The sequence below is a fragment of the Pezoporus flaviventris genome, unplaced genomic scaffold (assembly GCF_033815535.1).
Source record: "Pezoporus flaviventris isolate CSIRO_AGI_PZ_B2104156 unplaced genomic scaffold, CSIRO_AGI_Pfla_v1 ptg000025l, whole genome shotgun sequence".
In the NCBI taxonomy this organism is placed as follows: domain Eukaryota; kingdom Metazoa; phylum Chordata; class Aves; order Psittaciformes; family Psittacidae; genus Pezoporus; species Pezoporus flaviventris.
In genome coordinates this window covers 8431707-8450609 of record NW_026892573.1, presented here as the reverse complement: position 1 = coordinate 8450609, position 18903 = coordinate 8431707, and the positions used below count along the sequence as shown (strand labels likewise).

The 18903-nt window shown below is 41.8% G+C and overlaps 1 protein-coding gene across 1 annotated transcript in view; it reads right to left on the bottom strand.

Annotated features, from left to right (window-relative positions):
- FAM124A (family with sequence similarity 124 member A) overlaps window positions 1-18903 on the bottom strand; it is a 142800-nt gene that overhangs the window by 28468 nt on the left and 95429 nt on the right. Inside the window, exons 2-3 of the mRNA XM_061457406.1 lie at window positions 12234-12831; window positions 2997-3028 (exon numbers count right to left, since the gene is read on the bottom strand). Of these exons, the coding sequence (XP_061313390.1) occupies window positions 2997-3028; window positions 12234-12292 (91 nt within the window). The 5' untranslated portion in view covers window positions 12293-12831. The remainder of the gene's footprint in view (window positions 1-2996; window positions 3029-12233; window positions 12832-18903) is intronic.

Sequence of the window (18903 nt, the reverse complement as noted above, 5' to 3'; positions counted from 1 at the left end):
AAACAAAGGACACCTCCTGCTAGAGAACAAAGGGAAAAGTGGCTCTACACACCACGATTCAGGGAAAACAATGTCAAAAGTAATTTATAACTTCTCTTTCTTCAAATCACACTGCTGAACCTTTCAAAGCTGTAATAACTCAAAACTCAGCATCCAGCAGACAGGTTAGTGTGGCCTATTTACTCTGTTCAATGAGAACAAAGTGGCACACAGTCACCCTGACAACAGGCAGAGGTCGCAAAGCAGATAACTGCTGCATTTTCTTGCCGAAATAAACACACTCTGCACATTTGAGTACTCTTTCCCAAAGTACTCACTGCACAAAACCACAAATGTTAGATGGATGCTTCCAGTAAAAAGGTTTTTTGGGTTACCCAAAGCTGGGATGCAAGGGCAGAGAAAAGAACTGGGATGCTGAATAAGACCCAAGGTCCAACCATCCCACCAGGCAGGGCTTTGATGAAGTGATACCCTGCCAATGATAACTGCTGCCATATGCATAGGGGGAAAAAAGTACAAGAAATAATACATGTAACAGAATGATCCTTCCATTGGCATCTAGCAGCTGATGAGATTTTACTTCTGACTGGGGGGGGGGGGGGGGGGGGTGGGTGTCTAGGGTTCTTGTATACTTTTGCATTGGTGCTAAGTCCTGCAGCTTCTTCAGCTGCTGTCATCGCAACACATGACAGAGACAGCTGTAGTTAATTCACCTGCTAAATCTTTCTTATCCTTTTCTTGGCATGTTTGTGGAAAACTGCTGTCCAGTGGACAATTTAGAAGATTATTCATTTATTAAACACTGAAATTGGAGCTTCACTGGTATGACCAACTAAGACTCCTGCAAAACCAAATAGGCCTGTAATCTTTCTGGTTCAGGTAAACTCCACTTCATTAGAACAGGAGCTTCTGCTGAAGCAGCTGTAGGTAATGTAGGTAATGGAAATTCTTTGCCTTTTAATTTACAACAGTTTACTTTGTATTATGTTAGGGCCTAACAGTATCATTGATTAGGCTGCTTTTTGTGCTATGAATGATACCAGTTACTAAATCTTTTCCCCAAAGAAATTAAAATGGCCAAATCACCTTTTTTCCCTAATAGCTCTTCCTCAGTACTCTTTTCTTCAAATGCATCATGCACCCCATGACTGCCAGCCTGTAACATGAAAGCATTTTTATTTTACTGAAATACTCTTATGTAGCTGTTTCTGTTACTCCTGCACCGTCTGACTAGACCTACCACACAAACCCCACAAAATGCTAAATTAAACACTGCTACTTGTGAAGCTGTATCAATATAATTTGCCTTGGAAGCAGAAAAGAGAAAGAAGGAGACTGCCCCATCTCTTGAACTTTTGTGTCTTTGCTGGAATGATAATACCTCCTTGTACTGACAAATTACTGTGTTGAAATACAACTGTAATTCCCACATATTCTGGACAGCCATGGCCAGCAAGACACTGAGGTGACCACAGTTAACATGACACACTGTAGCTGCCACATATCCAAAAATAATCCTTACAGACGTCTTGTTTAAAATAAAAACAAAGACTTACAACTGTAATTTATGTTACCTTTAAATGTCACCTTTATTTGTAAAATGTGCAGCAGTCATGCAAAGTTGGCAAGGGATTAAACCCAAAGTTTTAGATGAGAAATACCTCACACCTTGTCTTCTGTATTTCTCTGCCAAATAAGCACATCTACAAGGCAAATAACTGTAAGTCACCACCCAGAAAGAGGAGGAAGCTGGCAGCGTATTCCCGAGCCATCACCCAAAAGTGTGAGCTGTGGGGGTGGCAGGGCACACATCTGGTGTAACTAGTCAAATCCAATATGCTTTTACAATCACAATTGCCTCCCAATCATTAAAAAAATTGCATCTGGCAGCAGGAATCCAGAAATCTATTTAAACAACAGAATTTAGAAAAAAGCTACACTAAATTCTCTCTTTCTCAGACACACACACACAAACTGAGCAGATGGAGGAAAGACAGAGAGCTCCCTGCTAGTCACATCAGCTCAGGAGCCAGACATTATGAACATTCTCTGATCCAGCTCTTGTTGAAATCAATAAAAGCCCTCCACCGAAGACCATGGAAGATGGAAAATAACCCTCTCCACACTTCAGCCAGAATGTGTGAATGAGAAAAAACTGGCAGCTTTCTTCCCCTCTGATTTTCACGGTGCTTAAAGATCCAGATTATAAAACACAATTTGTCATCTGTGAAGTTTTGTGAAGATCATGTCTATGTGTGAATCGGGGAGACAGACATCACCTTGCACTTTGACAAGAAAGAGATACTAGTAACTGTGCCTGAATAAGTAGTATTATATTTTAAAGTGCTATGGACACAGTATGTCCTACAGCTAAGAAAATAGTTGGAGTGGACAGAGAGAGGACTGAAGAAATGCTCCTTGTTCCTTAAAAATGTGATTTTGTATTGCTGAAAAATAAAGGATAATCCAGATACCAGGATTCAACTTTTATCAGTCAGATAACCTGAAATTCAGCTGGCTGTTGTAAATGTCTCGAAAGACTGTGATGCTTACTAGAGCATCTATAATCTTTGATATCAGAGAATGCTTCACATATTTTACTCTCAAGTCCTTCCTTGCCACCAGCTTCCAATAAGCATTCAATTATTCCTGCATCCCCCAGCTCTAGTGACATCCATCACTGCAAACTCAATTGGCCGGAGGACCCATTCACACCGGCCACACGGTGTCTATAGATTTTGTTCTCATTTTTCTTGCATTCTTGTGAGCTCCATTATTTACGACTTTACACATGGCTCATATTATGATCATCAATATCAAATCAGTTGAATTTTCTATATTGTTTCTAGACACAGACCAAAAAAGAGAAGGAATTGGGGCTTAACTGTGTCAAAGTTAACTTCATCATGACACTAGGTTGATATTAATAAAATTAGCAACCAGAATAAAAGAAAATATGAGAATCCATTTAAACAAAATATCAAAGTTATACTTACTGCTGGTAGAAGACATACGGCTGTACTCAGACCTGCAAGACAAAGATTTTGGTTAGACCATATTAAATCTAAAAGAGATCATGAAAAATGTACCAAATCTAAGTTACATGGCATATTAAAATAGCTTAACACCCATTTAGCATTATTTTTGTGCTAAGATAATAACTGTAACAGGATTTGAACATGGCTCAGAAGAACTGGCATCTAACATGAATTTTGAAAACAGCTACATAAAGTAAACTGAGGTTTTGTCTGATGGCTATTCATGCTACCTAACTTTAGGCATAAAAATTAAAGCTCAGAAGACACTCTGTAAGTTAAAAATAGGCTGCTTCAGGCACAGGCTGGGAGAAGAAGTCTACTAGGTTTTGACCCTGCTCTTCTTCCTTATCTTATGTCCTCTAAATGCTGCTTTGCAGATTCTTTCTTTCTTAAAGAGAACTCTACTTGAATAGCAAAATTTTTATTGTTCTTTGGTCACAACTGGCAGGGAAGACACAAAATGAGTACCAAATTATAAACATTCAGATGACAAAGCTTTTTGTTTTAGGAAACCCTTTTTCTCTTCAAGACATCTCTCAATATAACCATATTCCCATTGTTCTACTTCAGTGCACACTGGATTACCCGTGAGAAAATCAGAGCAGTTAAGTATTTTGTGCAATGAAATTTTGCTTCTGCATATAACCCCAAACTCCTGAAAACCCCTTTCTGAGATGATTAAAACATGGTCCATTTATGCCCTAAAGATTCAGAAATGCTAAGGTAAAACAAATGTGCCATCACTGAATATTTAAAAATTGATTCATTTCCACTTTGAGGCCCTACCTATGAGTTCAGAGTGTGTGGTTTTGGAGATCACAGTCACACAGACTCCATGTCACCATTCACTAGGTCCCTAAACTAGACCCCACTCAAAAGAGCTCTCTGCCACAGTTAACATCCTGCATGTATGCCTTGCAGTGCCCTAAACATAACAGGCAAACTCTCTGGGGAGCTGTAACACAGTTCTTGAATTCAAACTTTGTTTTATATGCATATTTGCATCAAGTTTGCAATATTGCTTTAAATTAAAAAACATGTGAGTCTTAACTCCCAATATATTTGTCTTGAAATAGATACCATCGAAGCATATTTTCAGGATACCTTCATACTCTAGGGTCTCAGACATCTAAGGAAATAACAGACATCAACCCCCCATAACTACGATGGCAGCTTTCAATTTTAGTATGGACATATCTCTGCAGAAGAAACAAAGCAATTATACTCATCCAAATACTTCATAGCCCTGTGCAGCCCTGTGCTTAGCAGTCAGTATTCTGCAGATCAGATGCTAAGGCTGTTGATTTAGATGAGAAAGACCATGAAGCATGATCCTGCTGGACCAGTGAAAGATCACACAATCTGAATTTCTCACAATACTTGTGAAAGAAAATCCTCCAATACCATCAAGTACCATGAGGCTATTGTAGTTTTTGAGAAAGGTCTGTAATGCTGGGGAGAGGCTTGCTGATGGGGGCTTATAGGTCTCTCACTCTTTACTAAATCCTGCACCGCCAGCCACTTCAATAATGCCAGGGAGCAAGGAAACATCTTCGTCACACATGGCAGAGACCACAGAATTAGGTCATTAGTAGCCCCTCTCAGTCACTCCATATATACCTGCTAAGTAGCACCTCCTCCATGAACAAAAAGCTATTCCTCAACCCACCTCCCACAGGACCCTCAAGTAGCTGGCAAAGGCAGAAGCAGTAATGACATGAGCAGAGGAGATCTTGCTACTGCTGGGACATGTACATACTGCTGGTCTGGCTCTGAGCAGAGACCAAGGGGAAGTGATCCCAGAGACTGGCTAAGTAGTGAAGTGCAGGCCATAAAGCTGCACAGTATTTGCACACCAAGTCCCATTAGTATCATTTGGCACCATGTATATTCGGAAGGGTGCAAAAACTGTGTAATGTGTCACTGTTCAGAAGCCCAGAGGCAAGCAATATACATCCAGCTGCCTCCAAGCATCCCAATAAAGGATTCATTTATTCAGTACTTCTGTTTGAAAACAGCCCTGGGCTGTCCTTCAATGTAGCTGTGCTCAGCAGCTGGTGGCTAATTCAATATGAATCTGCACTGTTTGGATTTTAGGTAGAAGCAAGACAACATTTTGCTTTTTGCTTACCGCAAGTAGAAGCAGCGTTCTATTACTTCACACTCTTATTTTATTATCCCAAAGTGCTGCAGGCACATAAGACATAGAGAATTAATAAGTCCTGAACCAAGGAAGTGGCAATCTATGTACAGGCAGAACATGAAAAATGAGACAATAGGAAAAATAAATAGATGGGAAGCGAGAAAGGAGGTGATAACAGTGTGGAGACTAATTGCACAGACAGATTTTAATAGGCTTGAGAATCGTATTGGGGTTTTCATGTAATTCTAATAAGGTTCAAGGTAATATTTAATTCATGTTTGTTGTATAACAAACATACACAGAATTAAAAAAAAAGAAAATTAAGCTCAAAGGCTCATGTAAACCTCAGATGCCAAAATGAGGACTGTACCCTCCCTCAGCTTCCTCTACAGTCAATAAAAAAGAGAGGTCTAAAGTGTGTCTCTCCCTAGCTGTTTTCTAGAGTTGAAGCCTACAGAAAACACATTCCTAATGTAGGACTCTTGGCTACACGCCTAAAACCAAATGGAAGGAATCTAAGTCTCTCAATATGCTCTTTGGGGCAACCCGAAGCACCTTTTTCCTCCTTTCAACTTTTTCTTTCTTAGAATTTGTTTTGAATCTAGTCCTTAAGAACAAAAATAACAGTGTTGGTAAAATCCTTAGTATTTTCAAAACATCAGCACAAACCAGTCAGATTCATGTCATGCACGTCAATTGGCTTACAAAAAAAATTTTTCCCCCTTACAATCAGTTATTTAGAATACTGAATTCTGAAGTTTCTGTAAGCCTTTTATGCTTTTTAGACCAGAATACACAGCAAACATTCCTTTGGAAAAGATCATGCATTAGAAAATTTAAGTACCGAAATAAACATCTCCTGAGTCACACGGACTCTCTGGCTATCAAGCAGTTTTGTTCCTTCCCATTCTTTCCATCCTTGTTTTAAACATCCTGAGTATTGGCTTCTATCAGTTCCCTTGGAAGAGGATTTTCCCATGAGGATAACTGAAGAGTTTGGTACTCATGGGCTTTAATAGTGGTAGACTGGGGCTGTACTGGAGCTCAGGGGTTCCAGGCCAATTATGTGATCTTGCAGCAAGCTATTTCTTCTGGTAGATGTTACATTAGAATTAAAAGGAAATAGATATTCAGGACAGAAACTGAACAAATGGAGGCCTGTTCCCTTTATAGGCACATAATGAGGAAAAACATGATCAGAAAGGGTATTGAAGCAGTGGGAGGTACTGAAAAGGAGGGCTCATCATTCAGTCAAAAGACAAATCAGTCTGCAAAGAATCTGTGCTCAATAGTCAGCCACCAGCAAAGAGGAGTTCTGAAATTGTCAAGAGACATTAAAGTAGGAATGTAGAAGCTTGAGATAAATGTGCGACCTTGATTCCCACTAGCACTGTTGAAGAATCAGGACTGTGTATTATCAGAGATGGTAAGACCATCAGGAGCACAAAAGATCCTGAGCAGTCCTCTGAGACCATCACACACTACTCAATGTTGACTATGAATACAGAGTCTCAAAATACCAAAGCAGGAGAAATAGCCCACTGAATACCAGTAAGCAGCTGCTAGTGCAACTTGCAGTTACTGAGTATGGTGTATATGAAACCAGGATAAACCTGTTTCTTCAGGAAAGAAGCAGGGCTGTGCCACATCTCTGAATCACACAAGCAAGGTAGCTACACCAATGTATCGGCATGCTGGGGTAACCCAAGCACAGCATCATGTTAACATAGCTGCAGCAGTGACATCTATGGTAATAAACAAACACACTCAAGAGAACTGTCCGGGACTAAAGCCAACTGCCATGAAACAGTTTGCACCTGTACCATTAAAACCTCTTGCCTTCCAAAACATTCCCAGTGGTCTGCTGGGAGTGGTCCCTGAGCAGTTGTAATATGGTAAAACAAGTGCCTGGCCCACAGTAAAACACACCCAAGTATCACATGGGAGATAGCTAGATAGTCCCATCTAAACTGATTCCATCAACCTTTCTAACCATTCAATAATATGGACAACTCTGTCCATGTGCTCAGGGACACATTCATGCTGTTTCACACAGTGACATGCTGTAACTAAGGTTTCTGAGCCAGGGAGCATCTCCACATAGCAGTCTACCTAGACACAGATCTCTCAAGTTATTCTAGCAAAAATACTACACCACAATATGCAAGTCTCCATTGCCAAGACTCCTTAATCCTCCCAGATGAAATCGTGGAAAGTTTTCTAGCTCTTCTGCTGTGTGCATCCCTTTCTTGCTTAGGAATGATGGAATGGTACCTGCTGGATTCATATTTCCCATGCCTTCTCTGCCTAAAGTTGTTTAAGATTTCACTGTTTCATGCAGAAAGCTGTATTTAACAGCTTCTTTGCCCTCCTTCCTCCAAAAAGCACTCCATGGGGCACATGAGAGGATTTTATAGCAGTTAAACTACAATGCCTGAGTCAGAAGATTTGGCTTTGTAGCTCTTTCTTGGGTTTCTTCTCACCAAATTCCTGTGGTTCAGATTACAATCTGCGTCACTAATGTCAATCCAATGCAAATCCGTTATCTTCATCATACTTTTACTTGTGTAATGAAGATGCCTACAATGGAATAACTCAGAGAAGCTTGTCTCAAAATGCCTTTCTAGGGATTTCTAGTAGAGCAGTGAAGTCAGATGATGGATTCCCATCACTCAGCTCTAACTATTACACTTGGCAGCTTACTACCAACAGTACTGTTTCAGGCCCCAAATGAGACATCATCTTCATCATACAAGGATGAAAGGTTGGTTGTCCTTCAAAAAGCATCTGATGAAGCAGGACCACACTGTGCTTAAGTGAGCAAACCTACCTGCCTGTGTGCTCTGCATCCAAACGGATGCATCAGGACTCAGGTGGCATGTACCTATCCATCCAAAGCTAGGGGATAAGTCACCCTCCCAAGGTCCTCATGCTCTTAACTTACAACAGAAGAAGCTTCATTTATACCAAACCTTCACAAAGCCACAGTTAGCTGAGGTGAACCTCACTGCCTGCTGGGGCCTAGCCATCGTAGGTGTCAGCACTGACCACCTGGCCACCAGAATGTGATTCAAAGTCTGTTTCAACCTCAGTTTCAGAGCTTGGCCCCAGTGCTAGCAGATCTGCCTGCTAGCACTGCAGATCTGCCTGTTCAACCAAACAGCTTCACCAAGTAAATCTGGTTAGAAATGGTGCCTCAACACCAATTTGTGACAAATAGCTTGACTTTATACTATTTGAACGTCAAGTCAGAGACAAGTTGTCTGCCTTTACACATCCGGAATGACGGATATATAGGAAGTGAAAGTCTCAAGGAAAAAAAAAAAAGAAACCCCAAGGTAAAAATAGGCCTTAAAACAGGTTTCAGCAGCAGTGATTTGTATTCCTGAGTTTCTCATAGGTGGATGAGAAGATAGGTGACAAGAGACTAATGTGCCATGTTGAAGGATTACCATATAGCTGACAAAGTCAAAAGTGCTGAAACCACTGATGACTTTGAGCTAGAAACATGTGACATGAAAGCAATCTCTGACCCCAGTAAACCATCCAACTACTCACATGTATTGAAACCTCCATAATGCCAGCTCAGTGAGGTGTTATGATGCTCAGTCAAGGCCTATATGCTTGACAAATAGGAGAGATCTTTGCTATAGAAGTAATCCTTTAACACAGCTAACATAACCAAACGGAAGTTTAGGAATAAAAAATTTAAGACTTTAGGTCCAAGAAACTACCCATTTTCCACATTTGCTACACCCCACTCAGGATACTGGTCCTGAATGCAATTAATTCAGCTGATGCTTTGCCCTTGACATCAGTGGTAGCAAAAGTCTGTCTCATTGTTATTCAAAATTACATGCCTAAGAATGTCTAAAATGGTCTTAGTTTGTCATTTTGAGTATTTCAGTCTCCCAAATCTTTATTCTTCTATTCAGAGTAAGGACAGTGAAGTAACAGCATTTGCATGGATTGTAAAAACAAGAAAATTTAAAATTGAATAGTTTTACCACCCATTTTAAGTAATTTAGTATTAATTTTTCCTAGTTACGATTTTTTTTTTACAATTTATCTGCAGTTCTTTTAATGTATATGTTTGGTGTCCAATTTCTTTTTCTACATGTTTTGCCCTCTGTTTGCTTTCTAATTGAAGACCAAAGAAAGACCATTCCTTTTTCTTAAACCATCATGTTTTATAGTACAAATCCACTACTAAAATTATTACCAGAGAAAGCTTTCTGTCTCCCATACCTCTGGGCTAAAAGGCTTCAATAGCAGATGAAATGAGGTGTTTATATTCAAAAGCCCAAAAAGTACATTTCCCAAGAAGAGAAAATTTGTACAGGCAATGTCTCTCAGATCAAGGATGGTCAAACTCTTTCAAATATCATTAATAAATAGCCAATATACGCTAATTGGCTTACATGTTTTACTCCCTTTATATAAGTATTGACAGTACCAGCTCAATCCATTCTTATTGGATTCAGGAGTTCAAAATACACTGTTTGTTCAGCAGCTTCATTGCCAGCCATATTTACCACGGCAAAGGCTGTAAGAGGAACATATTTTTCAACAGATTTGGAAAATGAAGGCTTCAAACTGTAACTGATCTTGCCTGTAGCACTGAGTTTTGCCTGCTTTTGCAACTGGAAGGTGCAGCAAAACCTTAAGGAACATATGCCCTGTAGAGTACTTGATGTATTTGATTGGTTAGTTGCTATAAGCAGCTTCAGCAATACAAGCTCTGTAGAAGAGCTCACACATCATTACATACAGTCATCAAGATGACAAGAGCTTGCAGTGCCTGGATTTACTACAGTCACTATCCTCTATTGTTCCCTCAGTGACAGAAAGGGACCACTTGATGTAAAGCTGTTACAGAATTACTCTGATAGTTGTATTTCCTCTTACTTTAAGAGGATGATGGCTGAACTTCAAAATAATTCTTAATTTTTGTTTTAATGTTGGTAGGTTGTTTTTTTTTTTTTGTTATTGTTGAGTAATTAGAGAAAAAAAACAGCTCAATTCACAATAGCTATGATGGGACTGAGAGAAAGCAGAAAGCAGATCTGGCAAGAGGGAAAAGCAAGTGTTGATAACAGTTGGTTTGGTGAGAAAGCTGAAATATAAACATTGTGAAAGAGACATATGCAATATGTTTATCAGACTAAAATAGCTGCTAAACAGAGCTAAAAACAATAATTGAAATGCAGAGACCCATTACTTTTCAAAATAAACTTCGGTGTAAAGCACTGCAGTTATTAGTTGCCGTATGTCATTGTTCAGTTTCCTCAGACAGACTCTTCCGCTAACCTACACTTTCCAGCCAAGCCTGGGACAGGGATGCTTCATAAAATCATCAGCTTTAGCACCTCACCACCATCAGGCACAAGCAGCTGTCATGCTGGTCACTGAGGTCTAAAGGATAATGTCACCAGCTGGGTCAAATCCTTCCATTTGTTCTTCCCATGGAAACCCATTTTTTTTTTCTACTCCAGATAAACACAGCAAATTAAGAGTGACTTGATCCATTAAGGACTTTTTGAGCTTTGAACCAACCATGAATTCACAGATATTTTGTCTTCCTTTTGCTCATGTTTCTCAAAGATGACTAAAAAACCTTTTGTCACAGTATCTGGAAAGGAGGCCTGGATTTTTTCCTTTAAGCTCCATGAAATATTTTTAAACTTTTACCATTAGTACAAGGTGACAGAAAAAACCTTCTCAGACCACAGAAGTGACTAAAAAAAAAAAAAATCAATTTGAATTAATAGCTGGAAGTATGAAAAAGATCACCATATTCCATTTCCACCTTTAAAAATAATTGTAACGCTGACACTTCAGTTTTGGTGCTGTGCACCTGACACCACTTTGCAAGGAAGTTTTACAGTTTTGCAACAGTTGGACTAAAGACCAAAGGAAATAAACCAGACAAGGAGCTGGGAGAAAAACAATGAGGGAAGCCAGAAGCAGGGAGAATGAAGACCTAGCAGAGAACAGTGCTAGCAGGAGTGGGCAACCTTTTATCCTTCTGGAGCCAGAGGAGAAAAGTCTCAGTGTTGCTCCCAACAAGATGGCACAGCGGTTCTGTACAATAGGATGGAAAGCACATCCCTCTCTCCTCACAGAGATGGACTGAAGGTGGGAACAGAAAGGGGGATCACACGGATCATCCTTGCAGCAATATGGTATTGGGAGAAGTCATCCAACTAACAAACATAGTGCACCTCTACCATCAGGGTCACAAAGTCAGAGACAAAAAGTCATTCTTCTTGACTCCAATATGACACTTAACTACCAACAAAGTTCACAGCACTTCATAGGTCAGTATGATGAGTATCATGACAACACCAACTCAGTTTCAGGTTGCTATAAGTCTAACCTGCTTTCATAGGTGGATCTTTGATGGTCCTTTTGAGCAGTCAGCTTTCTGCCTGGTGCTGTCCAGGTGTCACTGACACAAGGACAGCATAGGTAGCTGGGCATGCTTCCAGACTATCCTCAACACAAGTTTTCCTGGGACACAGGGATGGTGTGGCACCCAGCCCCCACCAATGTGTCTACAGCCCATAAAGCGCAGCTCTGGGCCCCACTGCTGAGGCAGCACAACGTGCTCTGGGAGCTCAAACTCAAAGCCCATGGCCATGATCTCTTAGTATCTTTCCCCCCATGTATCGCAGGTGGAAAACAAGATGAAGAGGGACTTTTTACAAAGGTGTGTAGTGACAGGACAGGTGTGTAGCTGGCAGAGGGGAGACTGAGGTTAGTTCTTAGGAAGGAGACAAGCGAAGGAGGTGAATTCCCCGGGGGATCCCAAGCACGGCGATACCCGGTGGCAGGGGCACTCCCCGGGGTGCAGTCGGGATGCCGGAGGAAGGCTCTGCCGTGGAGCCCTAGCTACTGCCCCGCTGCTGCTGGGACGTGCCCGGCGGCGGCCGCCGGCAACAAGTGCAGCGCTGCGGCCCGGCGGGGAGCTCTCCAGCGCCTCGCCGCCCCGGCCCTGCCGGGGGCCATGTACAAGCCCCGCACCCGTCCCCTGCCACTCGCACACTCACCCGCCCGTCTCGGCTCCCGAGTCCACGCAGTCGTCCTCGCCGCCGGGCTGCTTCTCCATGGCGGCGGCTCCACGGCCGCCCGCCGGCGGGGAGCGGCGGCTGCCGCGACCTGCCCCTGCCGCCGCCGCCGCCGCCGCCGCTCCGCCGTGTGAGAGAGGCAGCAGCCGCCGCCGTCCGGCCCGCCCCGACCGTCCCGGGGGTCGGAGCCGCTCCGCCGGGTCGGCCTCTCCCTCCGCTGCTGCAGCGGGCACCAAGCCCCGCTTCCCGCTCCCTCCGCCCTCCTACCGCAGGGGAGCCCGGGCGGAGTGTGGGGGGATACCGCCTGCCTCCACCGGTCCCTTCAGAAGAGCCCCGTCCTGCAGAGAAAACCGCGCACCCAAGGCTGTCGGCAGGCCACCGCGTTTACGTGCGCGTATATTAGAAACCACTGCGGCACCCTCATTCTATCACTTTTGTTTTTCCAGTTGGAAGAAGGACTAAAAGGTGCAGAGCCCCGTATCCAGCGAAAGTTAGCGGAGCCCGTTGGATAGATGTACTCGCTATCCCTCTGGTTTTGGAGTATCTGCTGTTGCTGCCTTTTACTTGAAGTCTTGCTGTGCTGAGCTTTCTGCAGTCTTCCCCAGCGCTGCCTGGCACTTGCTCATTACATCGGATACAATCATTTTGAAATTACACACAGAAGTGGGCAGGGGATGGATTTCCAAGCCCATGAGAATGTCTGTAATGATGACAAAAGATGATGTGATGCAAAAGAAGCATTTTGAATGCTGCCTGTGAAGAAATGCTGATATAGGAAAGCCTGCTGGTAGTGGGGCCGTCATATTCAGTCATGTGAGAGTGCAGGGAAAAGTTGTAAGTGACCTGTGTTCTGTGCATGTCACACATGCCTCCTGGTTTTGTATTTGGAGATGAATACCTCTATGACAAACCTCTCTGTTTCTCCATCCCTTACATAAATACAGCTATTCACCCATGTAGATATGAATCAAGACCTCACACAGCCAAAACCAAAAATCAGTCTTCCCTGAACCCACTTGGTCATTCAGGCTGTAGCAGATGACAAGGGAAGGAGCAGAACTGATTTCTTAGCTTGTATCTCCAAGCAGGGAGACCATCTCTCTATTGCTTCTGTATCAGGTTCAAGCACAAAACTTGCTGTTCGGAGGTGGTGGTATCACAATCTGGATATTGTGGGACAGTTACAGTAACAAGCCTACCTCAGAACTGGGGAACGTCTCCCATTAATGTTTTCTGGCAAACATCAGCTTTGATGAATTGGAATTTTCTCTTGAAAAATCTCTAACTACCAAATCTCTATCAGTTGCAGAAGATGGCCACTTGCAGAAAGTGATCAGAAGTAAAGAAAGAAAAAGTTGTGGTTTAAAAAAAAATGTATTTTCTTCTACCTTTTATTATTTGTGTTACAAGAAAGAAGAAAAATAATGAAAACCTCAACATATGAGACATAAAATAGACTGTAAAATAAAAATACACTGCACAGGAGCGTGACCAGCAGGTTGAAGGAGGTGATCCTGCCCCTCTACTCTGCTCTTGTGAGACCTCACCTGGAGTATTGTGTGCAGTTCTGGTGTCCTCAACATAAAAAGGACATGGAACTGTTGGAACAAGTCCAGAGGAGGCCACGAGGATGATCAGGGGACTGGAGCACCTCCTGTATGAAGACAGGCTGAGGAAGTTGGGGCTGTTCAGCCTGGAGAAGAGAAGGCTGCATGGAGACCTCATAGCAGCCTTGCAGTATCTGAAGGGGGCCTATAAGAATGCTGGGGGGGGACTCTTCATTAGGGACTGTAGTGACAGGACAAGGGGTAACAGGTTAAAACTTAAACAGGGGAAGTTTAGATTGGATATAAGGAGGAAATTCTTTCCTGTTATGGTGGTGAGGCACTGGAATGGGTTGCCCAGGGAGGTTGTGAATGCTCCATCCCTGGCAGTGTTCAAGACCAGGTTGGACGAGGCCTTGGGTGATATGATTTAGTGTAAGGTGTCCCTGCCCACGGCAGGGGGGTTGGAGCTAGATGATCTTAAGGTCCTTTCCAACCCTAATTATTCTATGATTCTATGATTCTAAGACAATCTTACATTGCATGAAAAGTGCTAAACTGGTTTAGCTTGCCACCAGTACTTTTTTAGCTATGTATACATTGCATAGCATTCATATCCTCCATTTCAAGATCTTTTCAAGCTTGCCAGTGCTCCATCAAGCTGTATATAGCAGCATAAACTAACAATAACATCTAGCATTGCTTAACAGGATGGAAGTAGCTCATGCCACTGCTGTCTTTACAAGTATATGGCTCTGGTTCTCTAAAATAGGACTAGGGTAGGACTATTGTAAAATAAAAGGAAAAAACACTGTGGGAAGAGCTGTCAAGGTGTTGTTAGTAGGATTAAGTAGGCACCAAACCCAGAAATACTTATTATATTCATCAGTTTTAACTGGTGAATTCCTGGTGCTCTATCATGGAGAGATACTGGGCTTATGCACACTCCCATGGCCTCTTGGCATTACAGCAGGTCAGCACACTGTTTGCCTCTTCTTTAGAAGAAACTTTCAGCCTCCACTATTCATCAAGAATTAGAAAAGACTCATTGTATAGGAAAGTTGGCATCTATTCCATTTTAAATATCTGGCTAGGTTTACATGCATGTCATTTTGAAAGCAGAGAAATGATTTTTCAGTTTATGTGGACGATTTCACATAAACATTCCCATAAATACAAATTCCATACCTAAATGTAAGCCCCTTTAATTATGATCCCTCTTCTGCCTTTCCTTCCCCCTGCAAGTTAGTAAAAGCTAGTTTGGACAAAATTGAGAGGGTTGGGTTTGTTCAGCCTGGAGAAGAGAATGCTCAGGGGAGACCTTACAGAAGCTTTCAGTACCTAAAGGGGCTACAGGAAATCTGAAAAGGGGCTTTTTACAAGGGCATGTAGGCATAGGATAAAGGGGAATGGCTTTAACTGAAAAAGAGGAGATTTAGATTAGATATTAGGAATAAATTCTTTGGTGTGAAGGTGGTGAGGCACTGGCACAGGCTGCCCAGAGAAGCTGTGGCTGCCCCATCCCTGGCAGTGTTCAAGGCCATGCTGGACGGGGCTTTGAGCAGCCTGGTCTGGTGGCAGGTGTCCCTGCCCATGGCAGGGGGTTGGACATGGAGGATCTTTAATGTCCCTTCCAGCCCAAACCAGTTTGTGATTCTACAATTTTATGAAAATGCTACAAGTGCTCATACAGAACTGCCCTGGACAGGTACCTACATAGTAGCTCAGAATGTACAAAACTAAACTCTTCTACGCTTCATGACTGGGAAACTGCTATCCAAACCAATTTACTCCCAAAATTAAATGCATGGGATTTCTTCTAGGACTTGGACCAAAATGTTGTGCCTAACTGTGAAAGTAACCATGGCATGAGCTGGTTGTCAGCTTGCTAGTATTTGAATCATCATATTCAGGTAAGAGGCATTAACTTGTTTTTAGAAGCAATGTGTCATAAAGAGACTCATCCAAGGCTAGAGAGAGGCAAAACTGAAACAACAACTTAGTCTGTCTCTTTGTCTTCAGTCTGTCTGTCTCTCTATCTTATTTATCTGTCTATCTATCTGTCTATCTATAGACATCTGGTTTGGGTAAATACTTATTATCCATCAAATGCAGTGGCCATGGAGTACCCTGAGCTGGAGAAGGAGGTATCAGCACTCTGTGTTACCAGGAGAGGACAGACTTTGCTGTCTTGATGATTCTTGGTCTACACACATACATTTATTTAGGTAGTGCAAAGGTCCCTAGAAGCAGGTCACTTCCATATGCTTTTAAATCTGATTTCAAACTGAAATAAATTGACCCTAGCCACTGCTGAACTGATTTAAGATGTAACCAAACCTCCTTAAATATTTAGAAATAGGTTTAGTTAAATTGATACATTTCTGTGTGTAAAATTTTAGGTGGTCAGCTAATAGATCTTTTCCATCTCTGACTTTTATTATTCTAGTTAGTTATGTTTAAGCACTGGCATATGAGAGGGTCTGGAATAGATTTTATGCTGCATTTAAGATTAATTTATTCCATCTGTCCCAGGGAGGGAAAAAAAGAAACATTCGAAGGAAATATATAATTAAGATAGTAACTAAAGTTACCACAAACTCTGGGCTCTCTTATTTATATATTTGCCTCATTTAACTCCATTTTATTCTGGCCTTTCACGTAATTACGGTGAAAAGTAAACTTCTCTTCAATAAATTCCAAGAATTTCAGAGGTTTTATTGAATGAGGTGTTAACTCCTGGCCTTTACTTAAATTTCCTCTGTTATCTGTGCTTCAGATTATATCCTATGTAGGGTTTGTTGAAAAAAGAAGTGAAGTTTTAATTACTTTTTTATACTTATGAGGCTGTGATATCAGTTTAAAGATAACACTGAAAATATTCCTAGGTTAAGTTTCCTCAAATTTCAATCCTTTCATTAAATAGCATTTAATAGTAGAGATTACAAAAACTCAGATGAAAAACATCAGAAGACACCTTCAAAGATGCCAAAGAAATAAAGCACTCTGTTGTCAAAAACAAACACCAAGCACATGAAATTAATGCTAGTTCTGCAGAAAGTTCTCTTGCTTCTAGTTGTGCAGGGCTGAATCTAAAATACGACTTTACGTTCTTAAAAGAGGATGTAGAGCAAATTTGTATGTTTGCATTCAAATCTGTTATCAGGATAAATCATGGACAGTGGCTAATTAGGAGGTGTCTACCTTCCAAAGGAAACTTTCACTGTGTCCAGACTGTACAACGTTAGCCATTCATCAAAGTTAAGCATCGCCTAACTGCAGCCTCTACTTGCCATGACTTCTGTCCTTGCAGAAGCAAATGCACACAGCAGAACCTCGTCCTCATCTCTCATGTAATGATCTTAGTAACTGAGAACATGGTGCAGGAGAGTGATAGCTGCAGCCCTGAGCTGAAGAAAGGCAGAGTGGAAAGCTGAAAGATGAACCACATGAGATCATACATGTGCTAAAACAGACGAAGCGAAAGCATCGATTTCCCTGATGAATCCACCCCGGATTCAAATTGCAATCTCTTCTCCCTGAGTCCTGCCTGCTGAGATATCATCTTTCCAGCACCAGTCATGAGGATGTAATGTAAGGAGAACAGCATGAGTCTGGCTCTCCAGACCAAAGAGAGGTGAGCTGAAAGAAGTGACTCATTGCCCCATGTGAATGTCCTACCAATTCTGTTATCACTTATGGGATATTTTGAGCTTCTCTGCTATATTTCTTTCTAAACAGTGGCAGAGCTTCTCTCTAGGGTAGGGAGAGAGTAGAAAAACGTGTCCCTTCTCATGCAATTGAAATTCTGGTGTTAGGGGCACTCTGCAGGGGAAAAAAAAATCACTTGATTTGTTCTTTTCTTGCAGCATTTTGGATCTCTCCCTTTTTCTGTGGAATTCCATACGAAAAAGAGACACATGACACTGGAGTTCCTTCTGGGATTATAGGATACATTAAATACTCCTAGTTTTTGGGAGACAGACCAAGAACCTTGCTTAGGAGAGGATTCAGTACCATAGACAAAGAAATTACAAAGATGCTAAAGGATGGGATTTTTCATTCCTGTCTAAAACTTTTCAAAATTGACTATAGTCATGCTGTCTCCAGCCTCTGCTACCTGGCTCTGGAGTCAGAATCTAATAAGGGGTTCTGGATTCTATTCCTGGTCCTTTGCATCCCACTCTAGATGTTGAATTAATGAACTTCTCAGTTTACAGGATCTGGGATTTGTAGAAAATCTTTTCTCCCTTAGTAGTCCCCATGGAAATTAGCACTCTGCAGGTCGAGACTTTGTTAACATTCACTCACTACTGGACTTCAGGCACTGGGTTGTGGCTTAAAAAAAAAATTGTGGCGATTGCAGTTTTGGAAGCAGAAGGAGAGTTACGACTTGGCCTATAGCTCAGTCTTCATGCTAGGTCAGCCCTAACAGGCTGACTTTTAGACTGGCAAATGTTGCCAAAATATTTGTGGCAGTTTCTCACATAGACTTTTGGGTTGTTGGGATTTTAAGGGTTATGATGAGGTCAGTTTCATTTGTGGTAGGTCTCCAGCCAGACACCCAACCTCCTAAAATTCTACAATTTTGAGGTAAAATACAACTATGCAATAAAAGCTGTTTCTTCAAAGCACTGAGGCAAGGGTTTTCAGTGGAGTTTAAGGTAGTTTGGTTCCCAAGTCCCACTCTTTTAAGTTTCATTTGAAAACCACAGCACACACACTCTCCTACCAAAGTTCATGGTACAATTCAGCAAATATGTATTTTATAAGTAAATTGCTCTTTTTTTTTTACTTGAATTCTAGTATATTAAAATTTTTATTGAAAACTTCTAGCACTCAGTAACAACTGCTATAAAAACTTGAGTATTTGGAGTCACTTTCTGTATCATCCCAAAGCCCGGAACTCAATGGCAGTGCAAGGATGAGCAGAGCTGCACCCCATCACTGTGCAAGCATCTGGTTGGAGGCTAAGCTGGGCAATGGAAAACCCTCTTCTTCAGGGGAAGTAAAGTTGAGCTGACTCCATATGGTGGACTTTAAGGAATTAATGTTGTTCTCACGCTGAAAATGATCCTATTCAGCCAGGTCTTGTGAGTGGTTGTAAT